General features: G+C 41.6%; 1 protein-coding gene across 12 annotated transcripts in view; it reads left to right on the top strand.

The window, feature by feature from the left end:
• The window catches only part of RYR3 (ryanodine receptor 3), a 1,134,733-nt gene that overhangs the window by 1,049,506 nt on the left and 67,149 nt on the right, over window positions 1-18,078 (top strand). For all 12 annotated transcript variants that reach the window (XM_068253938.1, XM_068253930.1, XM_068253931.1 and 9 more), the window contains one exon: window positions 18,012-18,070. In XM_068253938.1, coding sequence (XP_068110039.1) covers window positions 18,012-18,070 — 59 coding nt within the window. The remainder of the gene's footprint in view (window positions 1-18,011; window positions 18,071-18,078) is intronic.

Here is an 18,078-nt window from a genome sequence, read left to right on the forward strand (position 1 = left end):
CCCAAAAGATGTTGGTGGTATTGCCCACCCTAACTGCCATACCTACTGCATTTCTGCCCAACTCTCCTATCTCTATGATGGACTACGTGAGGGCAAATCAATGCTGCAGACACTACAATTCTCCTCCCTCTCATGCACCTACACGGACCCTCTATACAATCTACTGAAAGGTATAACCCACCTCAGATCGCTACCCACTACACGACAACAACTAATTAAGGTATGGTCACACGCTCATAAACTCCTAACTACTACTGGGCCTACTACACAAATCCCACTGTGGGAGAATGCCAGGTTGCCGGAATTCGGGAAACTGGAGGACCATAATTTCTGGATCAAAAGGGGAATTTTGTATGTGCATAATATTATACAAAACAACTCAATTAAATCATTTTCCCAAATGGTTACAGATTATAACTTACCCAGCACTGCATTTTACAAATACTTACAACTTAAGCATGCCTTATTTACCCAATATGATAGCATGCCTGCCTCCCCTGAAAGCTCAGACATTCTCAAAATATTGCTAGGCCCTTCCCCAAAACAGCTCATCTCTGCATTCTATCACTCCCTTATACTACCCTCTGCCCAGCTCAAGGCTCACAAGTGTAAACTGACTTGGGAAGCTGATATAGGTAATATATCCTCTGATGACTGTGATGAAACTCTGGAGAAGGTTACCCAAATCTCACTTCACAAACCCGACCGATTACAATATCTCTATGTTTTACACAGAGCTTATCTCACCCCAGTTCGCCTTGCCAAGTTCAGAACGGGCTACTCACCCCACTGCCCCAAATGTGTAGTAACCCCGGGTACCTTTTTCCACATGATGTGGTCCTGTCCTAATGTTAACACTTACTGGCAACAAATCGTTAAATTTATGCATGATCATATGAGCTGCCCAGTAGAATGTACCCCCCAATTATGCCTATTAAGCATATTTCCAGATACCTTCTCTGACAAATATGCAAAACTTTTACTACTAGCTGTCTTACATATGGGTCGTAAACTACTAACCAAATACTGGATCACCGCCAAGGTTCCCTCCTGTGGCAAATGGATTAGGGCAGTCAACTTGGTCCTACCCCTCAGGAAAGCGGTTGCGCAGCATAGGGGCACAATTGCTAAATATAATGCTACATGGTCCATCTGGACTAACTCCAGGAGAACACAGCTCACATGATGTGGCTTTGGTGCTAAGGCAGTCTCAAGTGATGTTGAGTGCTAATGATGAGCTTAAATAAGTCGTTCACAACTTGCTGTAATAAAATGCTGGCTGTCTTGGTTGCTCAGTAATACCTCTTATATAGCACAGTCCACACTACTGTTTGTTCGCTTATACTTATGTTACTGTTTATTTTTTTATAAAAAATTGAGCTTTGTACCAAAACTTTGGAATGATAATGTATCACCCTGTTTTCTATCCTAATAAAGCTCAGTGTTGGAAAAAAATAAATAAACACAAGATGAACCTAATGACAGAATTTCCAAAGCCATGGAAAAATGTCATACAGATCTATTTCACATAATTCAGGTGGTTTTGGCATTGTTGTTCATCATCTGGCTATATGACCTGTTTTGTTTCCACAATAGTGGTTTGGGGGCCTGCTCTGATGAAGACATTGTTTTGCCAGTTTGGCATAAGAGCAAAGGGCAGTTGACTGAATTCTGGAGGTGAAGCCAAAGGAGCTGTCAAACAGGGCTAGTGTTCTGGAGAGGCCATTAAGGCCCTGGCATTCAGCAGCTGCAACTCTAAGGAGGTGGTTGGATGTGGAAAAGAGGTTGCTGTATATGGAAGAGGAGGATGGAAACACCAACACATGGAACAAGGAAGATTCTGCCTAAGGAATCTGTACCTGGAACCTGGAAGATAGTGACTGCTATGCATGGATGGTATACATGGAAGCAGGGTCTGCAAATAAAATGGGAGGACAGCTGCTTAGCATGGAAGAAAAGCCAAAGGAAAGGTGGCCTAGAGATGAAAAAATATAAATCCAGCATTTCTGACAAAGGTGAAAAGGTGAGTATCGGTTAACATTAGGCAGCAGTTTGGAAGATGTGTTTTAGACATCTCCTAGGAGGGTTAGAGGATAGGGTAGAAAGAGGAATAGCTGTATTAGCTTTAGAAGGCTAAGGCTAACAGGTCATATGTAGTTCCAAACTTTATCTAGACTGAAAAAAAAGACTTGTGTCCATGAAGTTTAATATTTTGAGGCTCATTGCACCTCAGTCCAGACCATAGGTATAATTTTCTTATGCCTGGCAGTGTGGGTGCCATTTGCCGTTATTTTAGGGTTGATTAACTACAGTACTTAAAGGGACTCCGAGTTCAAGTTAAAAAGGAAAATAGTACTCACCCCGGGGCTTTCTGCAGCCCAGTGCTGGTCGGGAGGTCCTACGACGGCGTCCTGGCTCCTTTCCTAGGCCCTGCTCCGGAATGGCTGCCTGGCGGCACTGGGCTGAGTGTCGGGCTCCTTCTTCTGCGTATGAACATTAGAGTCACTTTCACGCCGGCCGTCATAGAGACGGCAGAGTCTATGTCAGGAGAATCCCGACATACGGCGGTTGTGGCGGGTATGCGCTGTGATTTGTCGTGATTCCATCGGTATTGTACCAGCGGTCTCTGGTCCTTAAGGGGACAGAGACCGCTGTACTTAAGTGGTTAACAAGACCCCAATAAAATTGCAGTGCACAAGCCGAGAAACCTTCAGCTAACAACCAGTGTTCAACTACTGTTAAAACAACCAGTGTGTGCATTGTATACACAACACAAGCTGCGCTATGTGCAATGGCATGTTGCATTCACATGAATAAGTCTTTTTAGTGCTGGCTACTGATTGGGGGTTGGAAAAAAGAAACATATCTTGAATGTATCCTTGTCAATGCTACCTGCTGTTCTAGTGTACAGAACAGCAGAATAGAAATCATTGCTTTTGCCACTGTACTCTTATTACATGCTGTGATATTATCTGATGTGAGTGCTCTGTGTTAATGTATTAAAGCGGTATCGTCACCATAAAAATCAAATTTCAACAGCAACTGGTCTGAGTGTATTAAGTGATAAAGATGCTAATCCTGCATTCAAAACTTTCAAAACGTTTTCTGCTGTGAAGATTTGGAGTTATCATTAACCTTAGGAGCACTGGCTCTTTAGTAGTCGGTGCCAAAGAATTGCATGCTGGGGGTTATTTTTATCTATAATATATTCCTCCTCTTCCCTTTATTTTCCTGTCTGCTGTTTATCTGAAAGGAGACAAGAAGAAAAAGTAAAGGGCAGAAATGACATCACGAGTTAGCCTTTACAGGGCTTGATTCACAAAGCGGTGCTAACTGTTAGCACGCCTGTGAAAACCCCCTTAGCACGTCTAAACAAGCTTTTCGCGCATAAAACTTTACGCGCGCAAAACTTTATGCGCGTAAAACTTTACGCGCGTACTGCACAGAGCGCAGGGCGCACCGCGCGAAGTGCCCATTAAAGCCTATGGGACTTAGCGCGCGTAAAACTTTGCGCGCGTAAAACATTACGCGCGCAAAGTTAGCGCGTGATCTGATTGAGAAATCCGGTGCTAACCTACTTAGCACCCTGGTTAGTGCATCTAAAGACTTTGGACGTGCTAAGTAGGTTAGCACCGCTTTGTGAATCAAGCCCACTGTGGGCAAAAGACATGGCCCCCACCAAGAACAGAATTCTCGTCATTTACTATATAACATTCACTGAAATCAAAACGTGGACGGTACAATACATGTGTTATTTAAGTAGATCAAGTATTTATCAACTTATATATGTGTTTTTTCCCTGGAATAGTATGGCTGATCCTACTGCTTTAAGGACTGCTTACAAAGTAAAATGCTTAAATCATTGCTAAAATATCCATTACTTGTATAGTGGAGAGTAGACCTTTCTCAGCTTATCCACATCCTTTAATCTGAGCTTCATATAGACCTAGGCAGCTCTAAGCTAAGAGCAACTAATCTGACCATTGCTTGGGATTATCAGTTAAATGTGGAGCTATGTAATAGTGACTCTAATGTTCATGAATGTATATTATTATAAGCAACTGAGCAGAGGTGGTTCAATTCTTATGTAGAATGGGGAACAAGACTTATTATGCATGTGCTGCTGCTTCTTCTTGTCATCTGAACTGGGTGAAAGTGATTGGCTGGTACCTCTGTGGAAGAAGTGAATTATACAGTATATCATCACCAACTTTTCTTTGCCCATGTATGCCTTTACCCTGGCCTACATATGATTATGTTGGACCAGCAGGCAGAATTTAGGACTTAGCACTTTATTTAGGACTTAGCACTTAGCACTTTACCAGCAGCTGTATTAATTATTAAACGATTTGATGGTCCCAACTAGTGTAACTAAGGAGGAATTAATAGAGAGAACTGTATTGATATGGAGCCTTAAAACCTATCAAGGACAGCTGCAGTGTCAGATAGGTGTAATCAGAGTAAGAAAACAGTTTGTTGAGGATTACTAGTATTCAATGCACATACTGTATACAAGTGTTAATTACCAGCATAGCACCATTGAAGAGCTAATATTTTGGTTGAGGGCCCCTCTGGTTCAGGGGCCCCTGGTGCGGTTGCAACCTCTGCATCCCTTATTGCTAAATCACTGGTTTCCACATCCTTCTCAATAATTAGCTAAATTTACAAATTATCGGTATTGGACCACTGGGGTATAGTGTCAGTGGCATCTATGGATAGCTCAATGGGAGATCATTACAGGATTTGTTGGAGGACAGTGAAGATGCATGTGAGGGAGTCAGGTCAGATAACCAGCCATTTATATCTGAAAAATCAATGTACAAACCACCCATTACTGGACGGATGTTTCAGTATTAGCTGTATTTGGCATTGCATGTAGGCAAAGGATCTAAGGCTTTGTTCACATTGCATTCCGTCCACGTGTCCGCCTGCGTTGTCCGTTTTTTAAGTGTGTTTTTTTTTACATTCTTTGCTTTGATCCGGAAAAGAATAAATACAATGTATTTATTCTTAAAAATGCGAACGCAATTGCTGCACAAATCGATTTTGTGAGCATTTTGCATTTTCCTATACCTTTCATTGGGGCAGAATCGCCTCAAAAATGGCCCGAGCACCGCTTATCTGAGTGGATCGGAAATGAACCGCTCAGATGTGAGCTTTTTCATAGGGGATCATGGCACAAGCGCTTTCAGGGCAATTTTGAAAATCGCCAGCGCTTTAAAATTGTCAAAAACGCCCCTAGTGTGAACGAGCCCTTATGGTCTGTATTCACTAATGTTTTGTGCATTTTTTGTGTAGCTTTAAAATTTGCCATTTATGTGTGATTTTCATTTGTATTGCCAGGGAGATGCATGAAATTGTGACACTCCTTTTCCACTAATGCAGTTTGATGCAGGCTGTGCCCTATAAGGAAAGGTCTCACCTGGATCATGGTGCTGGAGGGACTCGTATGGGCTACCAGCTAACAAGCATGTGTCCCACTTTAGCCGGGGACAAGGCTCGTTGGATTCTAGGGGCGATGCTTCAGGTGGTTCCTTATGTCGGACCTGTGTCAGAGCTGGTGTTCACCAATCTGCTGGAGGACTGACAGTGAACATGCTATTCGTGCCTGGAAATGTGCTCGGCCGCTATGAGCCAATCCACCAGCAATGTGAATTAACTTTTTACACCAATGTATCCTTAACCACTTCGCATCCAGACCTTGTTTCCCACATATGGACCAGCGCATTTTTGACAGTTTAACTATGTCCTTATTTAATTAGAAATAACTTTATCCCTACTTATGGTTATGACACAGAAATGAAATATATATTGTTTTGTTCAAGTCAAACCAGGCTTTCATTGTTTGCCATTTTTTCCCTCGAACAATTTTGTTTTCTATGCATTTTAATGGGAAAACAAGGGAAAAAAATAGAAAAAACTCATTATTTCTCAGTTTTACCAATTCCAGTTACATAGTTATTTTGGTTGAAAAAAGACATACGTCCATCAAGTTCAACCAGTACAAAGTACAACTCCAGCCTGCTCCCTCACATATCCCTGTTGATCCAGAGGAAGGCGAAAAAAAACCCTTACAAGGCATGGTCCAATTAGCCCCAAAAGGGAAAAATTCCTTCCCGACTCCAGATGGCAATCAGATAAAATCCCTGGATCAACATCATTAGGCATTACCTAGTATGTGTAGCCATGGATGTCTTTCAACGCTAGGAAAGCATCTAAGCCCCCTTTAAATGCAGGTATAGAGTTTGCCATAACGACTTCCTGTTGCAATGCATTCCACATCTTAATCACTCTTACTGTAAATAACCCTCTCCTAAATAAATGGCTAAAACATTTTTCCTCCATGCGCAGATCATGTCCTCTAGTCCTTTGAGAAGGCCTAGGGACAAAAAGCTCATCCACCAAGCTATTATATTGCCCTCTGATGTATTTATACATGTTAATTAGATCTCCTCTAAGGCGTCTTTTCTCTAGACTAAATAAAGTTTATCTAACCTTTCTTGGTAAGCGAGACCTTCCATCCCACGTATCAATTTTGTTGCTCGTCTCTGCACCTGCTCTAAAACTGCAATATCTTTTTTGTAATGTGGTGCCCAGAACTGAATTCCATATTCCAGATGTGGCCTTACTAGAGAGTTAAACAGGGGAAATATTATGCTAGCATCTCGAGTTTTTATTTCCCTTTTAATGCATCCCACAATTTTGTTAGCTTTAGCTGCAGCAGCTTGGCATTGAGTACGATTATCTAACTTGTTGTCGATGAGTACTCCTAAGTCCTTCTCCAAGTTTGATGTCCCCAACTGTATCCTATTTATTTTGTATGGTGCTAACCATTGGTACGACCAAAATTCATGACTTTACATTTTTCAACATTGAATTTCATCTGCCATTTATGTGCCCATATAGCCATCCTATCCAGATCCTGTTGCAATATGTCACTATCTTCTTGAGAGTTGATGATTCTGCACAATTTTGTATCATCTGCAAAAATAGCAACATTGCTCACTGCTGCATCTACTAGGTCATTAATAAATAAATTGAAGAGCACTGGACCCAGTACAGACCCCTGTGGGACCCCACTGCTAACAGTCTCCCATTTTGAGTACGATCCAGTGACCACAACTCTTTGTTTTCTGTCCATTAGCCAGTTCCCTATCCATGCACACAGACTCTTCCCCAGTCCTTGCATCCTCAACTTTTGCACCAGACTTTTGTGGGGAACAGCGTCGAACAGTTAAAAATAAAAAGTGCTACTGTAGAGATTTTGTTTGGCTATTCTTACCGCTTATCACAAAACTTAAATTATGTTCCTGTCACAATTTATGGTGAAGATATTGGATTCTGAAATAATGCCCCAGTGTGTATTTTTCACTATGAACTGAAAAAATAAATATATTTTTAATGGTAAAAATCAATCTCACTAGCTCAGGAAACATATATTCCAGTTCTCCAATTAGTGCTGCATCAGATAATGCCAGAAATGTGTGCAGGAGCAAGCCCAATCCTGCACAGCACTGCTTCTGCTACAAGACGTATATCTACTGACTCGTGGCTTAGATGAAGTCACAGAGGACATAGATATACTGTAGTGGTGGATAAAGTGGTTAAGTTAAGGATTTAATTCTGAAGTTTAGGGATCCAAACTTAAAATGATTCAGTGTTAAAGATTAAGATTGCATAAGGTACTGTAAATTGTTTAGTGAATGCCACATGATTGATCACCACAGTGATAACAAGACAAATTACTCCAATTCCCTATTAAGGACAGGGGAATGATTTGTGAATTGTCATCAATGTTTTATACAGCTATGAAAGAGACAAAGAAAACAGGTGGCAATGAGATTGTTCTTTACTGAATACTTTCTGGTGGGTGAAAGGATTGTAAAGCAAACCTTAATAACTGTCATATTTATGAAGTGGATATTAAATTGATGAAGGTAACTAAACAAAGGCTTATTTTTGATTGTTTTGGAATAAGTAATAAAAGAGCGCTTTGAATGTAGCAAATATAGATAAGACAGCTCAGATAGATGGTTTGATAATTTAAAACAAACAGGATATTGGCCTCAATTCACGGAGCTTTATCAAACACTTTATCAAACGTTTGATAATTTACCTCATGGGTAAAATCTAATTTTGAATTCACTAAGGTGTTATAGATTTATCAAATGTTTTATCGATGAAATGATCAAAAGATTTATAACACCTTAGGGAATTCAATATTAGATTTTACCCATGAGGTAAATTATCAAACGTTTGATAAAGTGTTTGATAAAGCTCTGTGAATTGAGGCCAATGTTGTTGTGGTCATTGCTCTATATGTCCCTGAATGATTAGGGGAAGATCCTGTGTCTGGGAAGCCATGTACATACAATCAGCAACGATCCACTTGAGAAAGGGCCTCTGCCCGAAACGTTGTGCTTTTTAGTGTGCTGTAACACCGCTATATAAAAATAAATATTTCGCTGTAATTCACTTTGGAGGGTCGAGTCCTTGTGGATCGTTGCTGATTGTTTGGACTATATGTGAGGTGTGATGGGCCTCTGACCGCATTGGACTCCCCGTGTGACACAAAGACTCCTCTGTGGCCGGCAGGTACGTTTTGCTTTTAAGTCATGTACATAGCATAAAGGATTTTACTTAATGTAGGGTTACGTTTGTTGTGCATATTTTTCTCTTACATAAATGATGCCAACTGCTGTCATCGTCTTTTAAAAAATGCTTCCACCATAGAACAGCAATAGCAATAGATTCCTTTCAAACTATGATTTCATCAGCCGCCAAAATGGTTGTGTTTACCAACCATGTGAACCAACCCTTATAGTGTACCTGAGACCTGGTAAAGTAAAGATTTGATACTTACCCAGGGCTTCTTCCTGCCCCATAAACACGCCGTCCTCCCGTGGTCTGCCATTCTGCACCTGTAACTGGCTCTGTCGGGTCCAGTCTGGTTCCTCTGCGCAGGTGCGGACCTCTCACACATGTGCAGTAGACCCATACTGATGTGACTGAGCCAGTTACCGGGGCTGATCGCGGCTGAACAGCAGACCGCGGGAGGACGGCGTAGAACTCAGACGTGTTTATGGGATGGGAGAAAGCCCTGGGTAAGTATCAAATCTTTACTTTACCAGGTCTCTGGTTTACTTTAAGGACCTGGGAACATAGGGACCATATGTACTTTTTTTCCCTCCATTCCAGAAAGCCAAACATGTTATGTTACAGCCGCTGAGTAGATCGGTGTTTACACTTCACCATGGAAGATCCTGTTTTTTTGTGTTTCTTTTCTTTTTATTTCCCAGACAGTAAGCTGGTAATATGTGTAGCACACTGCACTGTTTTTGCAGAAGCTCCTTAGATTTAGATCTTCAGAGGTTTTACCAGGGGCGTAACTAGAAATCACTGGGCCCCCCTGCGAATATTTGGATGCCCCCCCCCCCCCCCCCATAGGTGCCAAATAATCATAATGGGGCAGCGTTTCACTGTAAATTAATTGTAAAGTGGGCAGCATTTTACCGGACAATCGTAATGTGGGCCAGAAAATCGTAATGTGGGCAGAGTTCACCAGAAAATCGTAATGTGGGCCTTTAGAAAATTATAATGTGGGCAGAGTTCACCAGAAAATCGTAATGTGGGCAGAGTTCACCAGAAAATCGTAATGTGGGCACCAGTCACCAGAAAATCGTAACGTGAGCAGCAGTCACCAGAAAATTGTAACGTGGACAGCATTCACCAGACAATCGTAATGTGGGCAGAGTTCACCAGAAAATCGTAATGTGGGCAGCGTTCACCAGAAAATTGTAACATGGACAGCATTCACCAAACAATCGTAACTTGGGCAGTGTTCACCAGAAAATCGTAATGTGGGCAGCAGACACCAGAATATCGCAATGTGGGCAGCAGACACCAGAAAATCGCAATGTGGGCAGCAGACACCTGAAAATCGCAATGTGGGCAGCAGACACCTGAAAATCGCAATGTGGGCAGCAGACACCTGAAAATCGCAATGTGGGCAGCAGTGACCAGAAAATCGTAATGTGGGCAGCAGTGACCAGAAAATCGTAATGTGGGCAGCAGACACCTGAAAATCGCAATGTGGGCAGCAGACACCAGAAAATCGTAATGTGGGCAGCAGACACCAGTAAATCGTAATGTGGGCAGCAGACACCAGAAAATCGCAATGTGGGCAGCAGACACCAGAAAATCGCAATGTGGGCAGCAGACACCAGAAAATCGCAATGTGGGCAGCAGACACCTGAAAATCGTAATGTGGGCAGCAGACACTTGAAAATCGTAATGTGGGCAGCAGACACCTGAAAATCGTAATGTGGGCAGCAGACACCTGAAAATCGTAATGTGGGCAGCAGACACCTGAAAATCGTAATGTGGGCAGCAGTCTACACCTGAAAATCATAATGTGGGCAGCAGACACCTGAAAATCACAATGTAGGCAGCAGACACTAGAAAAAAAATGCACCTGTGAAAAAAAAACAATTCACTTACCTGACAGAAGTCTTCTCCTCTCCCAGGCATCTGGCTCGCAGCTCCCCGAGTCCTCCTGCAGCACATCTCCCGCGCTGACAGGCAGAGTGCAGGGCTACGGCAAGATGGCTGCCGAAGCCCTGTACTAGAGACACAAATAGTCTCCAGTGCAGGGCTTCTTCGGCGGCCATCTTGCCGTAGCCCTGCTCTGCCTGCCGGAGACTATGCAGGCTGCTGGAGCGGGGCAGCGGGGAATGAACTGGTGCAGCGTCTATTAGACGCTGCAGCCAGTTGAGCACCTTGCTGGGGGGTCCAGAGCAGCGCTCCCCCCGCGCACAGTGAGCGGGCCCTAGAGCAGCCCCCGGCCCCCCTGCGGCTGAGGGGGTCGCATCCCCGGTAGGTACGCCGGTGGGTTTTACTGATGCTGACAATTTGTATCAAATAAGAAGGGAATATGGAATATGCTCTGCTTAGAAAAGGCAGCCAACGCCTTGATAAAAACTCAGAGTACCCCATGAAAGAAGTGTCATTCCTGCTAGTTCCCTTCAAAACAAGATGCACAGGACGGGGAAGCTGTTTTTAAAACCCCTCAAGTGACATTTGTGCTACAGCACAATGTATATGCAGTTTTGTGTACCTTTAATGTATTGCTTGTCTGCAGAGACAAGTCTGAACAGCAGATATTGGCCTCAATTCACTAAGATCATACTGGTGATAATAAGGCAAGTGACTTATCACCACACATCGATCGGTATTTTAAGTGTTAATCCACTAAAAAGCTTGCCTTATTAAAGTGTAGTGATAAGTTTTCATAGCGAGAGTGTTGTCTTATCACGTCAGTCCTTAAGTTATCACCTCTGTAGTTATTTTCACATGCAGTAGATAGGGAGGAGGTGGATTTCACATGCAGGTGGATGAAGCTTCACCCCTCCTGCTGCAAGATCGATTACAGCTAGCCTGGATAGGACAGCTAGGAAAGGAGAGAGAGAAAGGCTGTGTGTGTTTCTGTGTCTCTGTGTGTGAATTTGTGTGTGTGTGTGTGTGTGTGTGTGTGTGTGTGTGTGTGTGTGTGTGTGTTTGTGTATACTTTAGGTGTCTCTCTCTCCCTTCCCCTCTGTGAGTCTGCTGTGTATATTTATCTCTATACAGAGTTCCCTTTTGCATAAACTAGTAAAAAATAAAGCAGACAGCATAGAATGCTTCACTGTATATTTCAGTCTGTAGTAACACTCCACTTAACGACAGCTCAGGCCAGGTGATAACTTCTCACACACGTAACACTTGCATTCCTCTCTGTGGATTAACAGGCCTGACACATATGCAATTAACGTTTTCTTCTGAGTTTTCTCCTAGGTGATGTTTTTAAATTTGTCAATAAAATGCAGTTTAAGCCACCAGAAAGCAAGAAAATCCTCAAAATAATTTTGACAGTACTTTTTCACCTACTTTTTGGTACTTTTTTAGTTGGAAAGTGCTGGAAAGTTATTTGAAATCAAAGATGAACAATTATCTCCTAGGAGAAAACTTAGATGAAAAAGTGAATTGCACATGGCGGCCTGTCTTTAAGTTTAGAATAATGTCGTTATTTTAAGCCTTGAAACCTTAACTTTAGAAATATCTCCTTAACTTAAAGACAGAAACCTTAACTTTAGGTTTTCCTGAGGTAAATTACTTACAGCTCAGAAATGTTATAAAGACAGGAGATGAGCTTAGTGAATTGAGGTCATTGTTTGTAGTGCAGTTGCCTCATATTTATGTATGGTGGTGTTATTTCTCTGGAGGCACTATGCGATATTTGGTATTTTATTATTTGTGTGTTACGGCATGTTCCCACTTTAGGAAAGAAGAGTATGAATTTAAATTTTGTAACATATGCCTTTACTAATAATAGTTTATTTAGAACTGCAAGCTGTCCAATGTTTTGGAGGAACTGAAGATGTTAGGCACTCTTAAATGCCTCTTTTGCAGCTATTTGGGAATTTAATCATTCTGGAATGCAGGCAGTTATAGATTTCCAGGGCCCCTTTTCCTCTAATGCTAGGTACACATGCAATTTTACTGACAGATTTACAGTCAGATCAATTATTTCCAACATGTCCGATCTGATTTCTGATAGATTTTTTATTCACTTTTTTTTTAAGTTAGCAACTATTCTACGATTGAGCAGATAGCCTATTTGCTGAAATTGCTCACACACTTCTTTTCTCCGGTTATTAAATAGGTAACTAACCATACTGGTCAGATTGTGATGGGCCCACAAAAAAGGTTAATGCAGCATTTGCCATATACTCTCACTAGGTACACACTGTACACCAGCATCACAGAAGCAACCACAATTGATGCAGAGATTTCTCTCTCTCTCTGAAACTTCTCTCCCAAGATTAACCCCAGAGTAGCAGGAATCCCTGGACAAGCCAATGTCACTGGAAAACATTGAGATTGCAATAGCCAGTTTTCCCAGTAGGACATCTCCAGCTTTAGATTGTATCCCTATAGATGTGTTTAAAAAAAACCTCTAGCATTATTATCCCACTAGAGACACTCATTATAGTGCTACCCAACTTGGCAAAGACCATTTATACTGTGATCAAAGCCAGGACAATGCCCTCCAACACCCAAGACTGAGTCACCAAAGTGTGCCCTTCCATCCCTCCCACCCCAGCCATCACACACTGATTGCTATTAGAGTAAGACGAGCCCCAGGGCCCCCAACACCTTAGTCTGTGGTTGTCTGGCTTGCAGTCACTGCCATGTATCCCCTTTTCTTATTTCTCTCTGCTTCAAACACAATAGGGGAATGATAGCTGTATGAGTTGTGCGCCCCCTCCTACACTGCACCTTGAGACTGGAGCCTCTCTTGCCTCTGCCTCGGCTCGGCCTTGACTGTGATTCATACCATATCACTCACTCACTATAGACCTAAACATTCTTGCCAAAATTATTGACAGATTAAATATGGTTATCTTATCCCTGATTAGTGTTGATCAGACTGGTTTAATGCCGGGTAGAAACACGGCCATTGATATTGGCTGGCTAATGATACATTTACAATCTAATCACTGCAATGTAGGGCAGAGAGTTGTTGCCTCATTGGATATGGCCAAGACCTTTGACATGCTAGAATGGTCTTATTTGAATTCAGTCCTCGCCAGGTTTGGGAAAACAACTGTCAACATTGGGTTCATATCCTTTACAGTGCCCCTTTTGCCAGAGTGTGCACAAATAGGTGGGTCTCTGATCCCTTCCCATTGGGCAGGGGTACACACCAGTAGTGCCCCTTTTCTCCATTCCTGTATGTATTAGTAGAAGACCATCTGACCTGCTGTACCCAGGTTTATATGAGAGTTCAGGGTTTTGAAACCTAGCAGACTCTGGCCCTTTGCTTCTTCAAATACTTGAACTCATTGATGAATAGAGTTTTCAGGGCTTTGCCTAAATACGCACAAATCTATAATTGTATTTGGAAATGAGCCTCGTATACCACACTTTGCTTCTCCACCCCCTCCAAATGGTACTGTCTTGGTGTGCAGAATTAGAAAAACCCTAAATCATACCTGATGACTGGACATTATCTATCGTTTTTCTATGTCCAGTTCATGCAGACCCTGGTCAAAATTATGCTTATCTGTTATGTATAGAACTAAATTAGTTACATTGGGGATGTTGCCAAAAATATGGTGGCCCTTATTCAATTCACTTTTTCTCCTATGTTTTCTCATTTTTTATCTTCTGTTTAAAATAACTTTTTAGCACTCTGCAAATTAAAAAGTGGTGAAAAAATGCTGTCAAAATTATTCACAGTATTTTCTTGTTTGCTGGTGGCTAAAAAAAGCATTTTATTGATAAGATGTGAAATATTTTGTAGGAGAACACTTAAGATAAAAAGTGAATTGAATTAGGGTCTAGTTTAGTTTTACATCACTTCATCACTTCCTTATCCATCTCTGGAAGTGGTACAGTAGCTGCCAAGCCTTTCTCTGCACATAGTCCTTTCTACTGGACTAGTTAACCTGTCAAAGCTATATATATAAAAAAAAAGTATTTTTTACTGCATTTTACTGTGGGACAAATGTACCTTTTATATTCATGCATACACACGTATTTTGAATTTTACAATGTTTTGCGATAGTCGTTCTTTAACCACTTTGCTCCACAGGATCCTTTACTCTTCCCGCCAACAACAATTTTCACCTTTCTTTCATTCGGCAATAACTTTATCACTGCTTATCACACCTAAATGATCTATATCTTGTTTTTTTTTTTCACAACAATTTAGGCTTTTTGGGGTGATTTTTGTTTTAATAATTACTTTATTTTCTATGCATTTTAAAGGGAGAAAATGAAAAAAATATAATATTTTTCATATTCATCCCTTATAGTTTTAAATTAAACAATACTACTATAGATAAAGTTAACACATTTAATTTGCCCACCGGAATGATTGTAGGCTTCTCATTGAAGCCATTACCCTTCCCTTGCAGGCACTGTGGTAAATAGAAACGTGTTCCCTGAGGCAATCAATCACTTATGTGTCAGTCTCGTTGGGTGCGAGTGGCAGGAGCGTGTGCACAGCGGGACAAGATTTGAATGATGCATTAAAATGTTCTTTGCAGTTAACAGCTGCAAATGGATATTTTAACCCCTTTATCCACCACTACAGTATATCGATGTCCTCTGTGACTTCATCCAAGCCATGAGGACATAGATATACGTCTTATAGCAGAAGCAGTGCTGTGCAGGATTGGGCTTGTTCCTGTGCATACTTCTGTCATTTTCTGATGCAGCACTAATTGGTGAAAGGGAATATGTTACCTGAGCTAATGGGATTGATTTTTACCATTAAATATACTTTTATTTTCTAAATTCATAGTAAAAAATACACACGGGGGGGGGGAGGTCTGGATGCTAAGTGGTTAATGCATCCAGTGTGCAGAAAGTGGTTAGCAAGGCATGTTCTGATGGCAATCAAGCAGATTAGCTTGCATAAATAGTGTATAAAAGCTAAGCAGTGTACAGAGTATGTGTTTAATGATTTAAATATGCTTTCAAAGCTGCACTACAATGTGCTTTCTCTTCCCTCTGGTTGCAGCTGTTATGTGAGTCAATCATTTGTGACAGTGACATCAACAATAGGAAGAACAATAGATAAAAGACTATGGTGCTGATTCATTAAGCTGCGCTGCTTAATTTGAGCAGCATGAGTTAAAAATTCCCAGTGCATGCAACGCACGGTAGTGCTCCTAAGTTATGCTCACTCCCTTTAAAGTACTTGCCGCTCCTAGCTAGATGTGAAGTAGCTGTAATACATTTTTATTGGCCCAAAATGCCACCTGTCATGCAGTGCATATGTTATGATCATGTCTGCAGCGTTTACTGCTGGCTGCAGTGGTATTGTAACCCAAGCAGTTCTGATGTCATTACATGCATTTTCTTGCATAGTTTGGTTTGCACTTAAACTAGTTGCTGATTCCATCTGCAGTCGCTCTGAAGTTAATGACAGTTTAATATGCTTTTGTGTAAACAAACATTGTCTGCTGCAATGGAGGGGCAATCCCTTTCCTGCAGGCTGCATATCATTGTCTGCCTTTTCCTGCTGTCAGCCTGTGATTAATTACCATTCACTTGTGTGGGAATCTGCAGGTCTGCTCCCATTGGATGACCTCAGTATAAAGAACTGCTTCCTGCAATGCTTGATGGGCTACCATAGTCTCAGATTCTGTCTGTTAATCTGCTCGTGCCCCACCTCGTTCCTGGTCCGTGTGGACTGCGCTGACTCCTGCGAAGGGGTCAGCGAGTCCTCCTAGTTCTGCTCTTGTTCTAGAAGTTGTTACTTGCTTGTCTTGTGTCATATATTGGTTCATCGCCAATATATACGCATACTTGCGCATTTTGTTATTTTCCTTGTATTCGTGTTACGTTGATACATCAGTGTCGCTGATATATACGTACACAAACTGTTTATTTCCTGTGTTCAGTTAGTCAGCCTTCCAGCACGTTTTGGTAGTTTGCGCGTATCGTGAGCACCCGTGCTGAGCTAGTATCCTGCTCCTGGTCCTGTTTGTGGATTGCGTTCATCTCTGCGAGGAGATAACGAATCCTTCTGAATCCTGTCCTGTTACCGTTTGTGGATTGCGTTCATCTCTGCGAAGAGATAGCGAATCCTTCTGAGCCCTGTTCCCTGTATTGCTCCAGTGCTAGTCAGTGTTCCTACTTATGTCATATATCGGTTCATTGCCGATATATACATATGTTAGTCAGACGTTACAAATAGTTTCATTGATAGCTGTAATTGTAATACGCTAGGAAAACATACTTATTGTATATTTGTCTGTGTTACGTTCATCTATCTTGATCCTGCTATTTCCTGACTATCTTGTCCTGTCTTTGTGAGGCACGCCATCGCTGCAAACGCATTGGCTGCCTCATTCCAGTCTGTCTTATTGTGGACGCTTGCTGTCACTAAGTAGTGGCTAGTTAAGCAGGCGTTCATTCTGTCTACCTGTCCTGATCTCCTCAGTCCTGGTTTATGCGCTCAGCGCTACTTTGCGCTGAGACGTTATTACGAAAGTGTTGTTTGTGGCTGTTCGGATCTGCACCGGCTCTGTGCACCACAATCTCCTATTGGAGTCAGTCCTCTCCTCCACTAAACTGGGGATATCCTGATCCCTTGTGCTGGTGTGTGTACCTCCTTCACGTCAGCTTATGTGTTGTATGCTGACTGTGGAGATTACACCTCCAAGCTTAACAGCATACAAAATAGGGCCTTTTTGAAAGCCTGCCTGAACCACCTTCGGCACCGATAGCATCGCCCTAGCAGCATACTGGCGGTACTGGATTTGGCAATGGTTCTGTGTGCATATAAGTGACAGGACCATTGCCCAATCCAGAATACCCCCCCCCCCCCTCCAAAAAAAAACAAAAAAAAAAAAACATTCAAACAAAGTTGTTTGTTTGTTTTTAATTTAGCATCAAGATGCTTCAGAAAACTCAACCTACTCAGTTATTTCGGGTCACTGCCTTATTCAGAGCTAACTCTGAGCATAATAAATTGAAACCAATTAAGCCTCCTAACCCCAGACCTATGATTACATTTTAAGCTGTCAACAAATCCCATCAAATTTGGTTACCAAAGGATATAGAACAGTCTGACCATAGGCCAGTGATCCACATTTTTTTCATCAATATCCTTGAAATTTTATCACACATTACAATAAATCGTATGTGTCTAGAAGGAAATGACTGCTGTGGCTCAATCAAACATTATAAATGTCTCTCTCTGTATCAGACTTAAAATAATTGTAAGAAAGGAAAGGTCCTTATCACTAAATAACAGCGTGCAAGAAATTACCAAGGGTCACCTATAAAGTCTTGTTTAAATAAATCAATTTAGGAGCAAAACCACTAACCAGTATCACTGAAGTAAACAAAATATCTTCAACATGTACTAATACATACAGTATGTTACTTCTATGCTTTTTGTGTAATATAACAAAAATGGTCCTCACAGTGAAATGCTTACCTTTTCATTGCAGGCAGCGGAAAATGCTAAGGAACTTGAGGACAACTCAAAAGCTGAATCTGAAAAAGCTGAGTAAGTGG

This window comes from Hyperolius riggenbachi, chromosome 9 (assembly GCF_040937935.1).
Source record: "Hyperolius riggenbachi isolate aHypRig1 chromosome 9, aHypRig1.pri, whole genome shotgun sequence".
NCBI lineage: Eukaryota > Metazoa > Chordata > Amphibia > Anura > Hyperoliidae > Hyperolius > Hyperolius riggenbachi.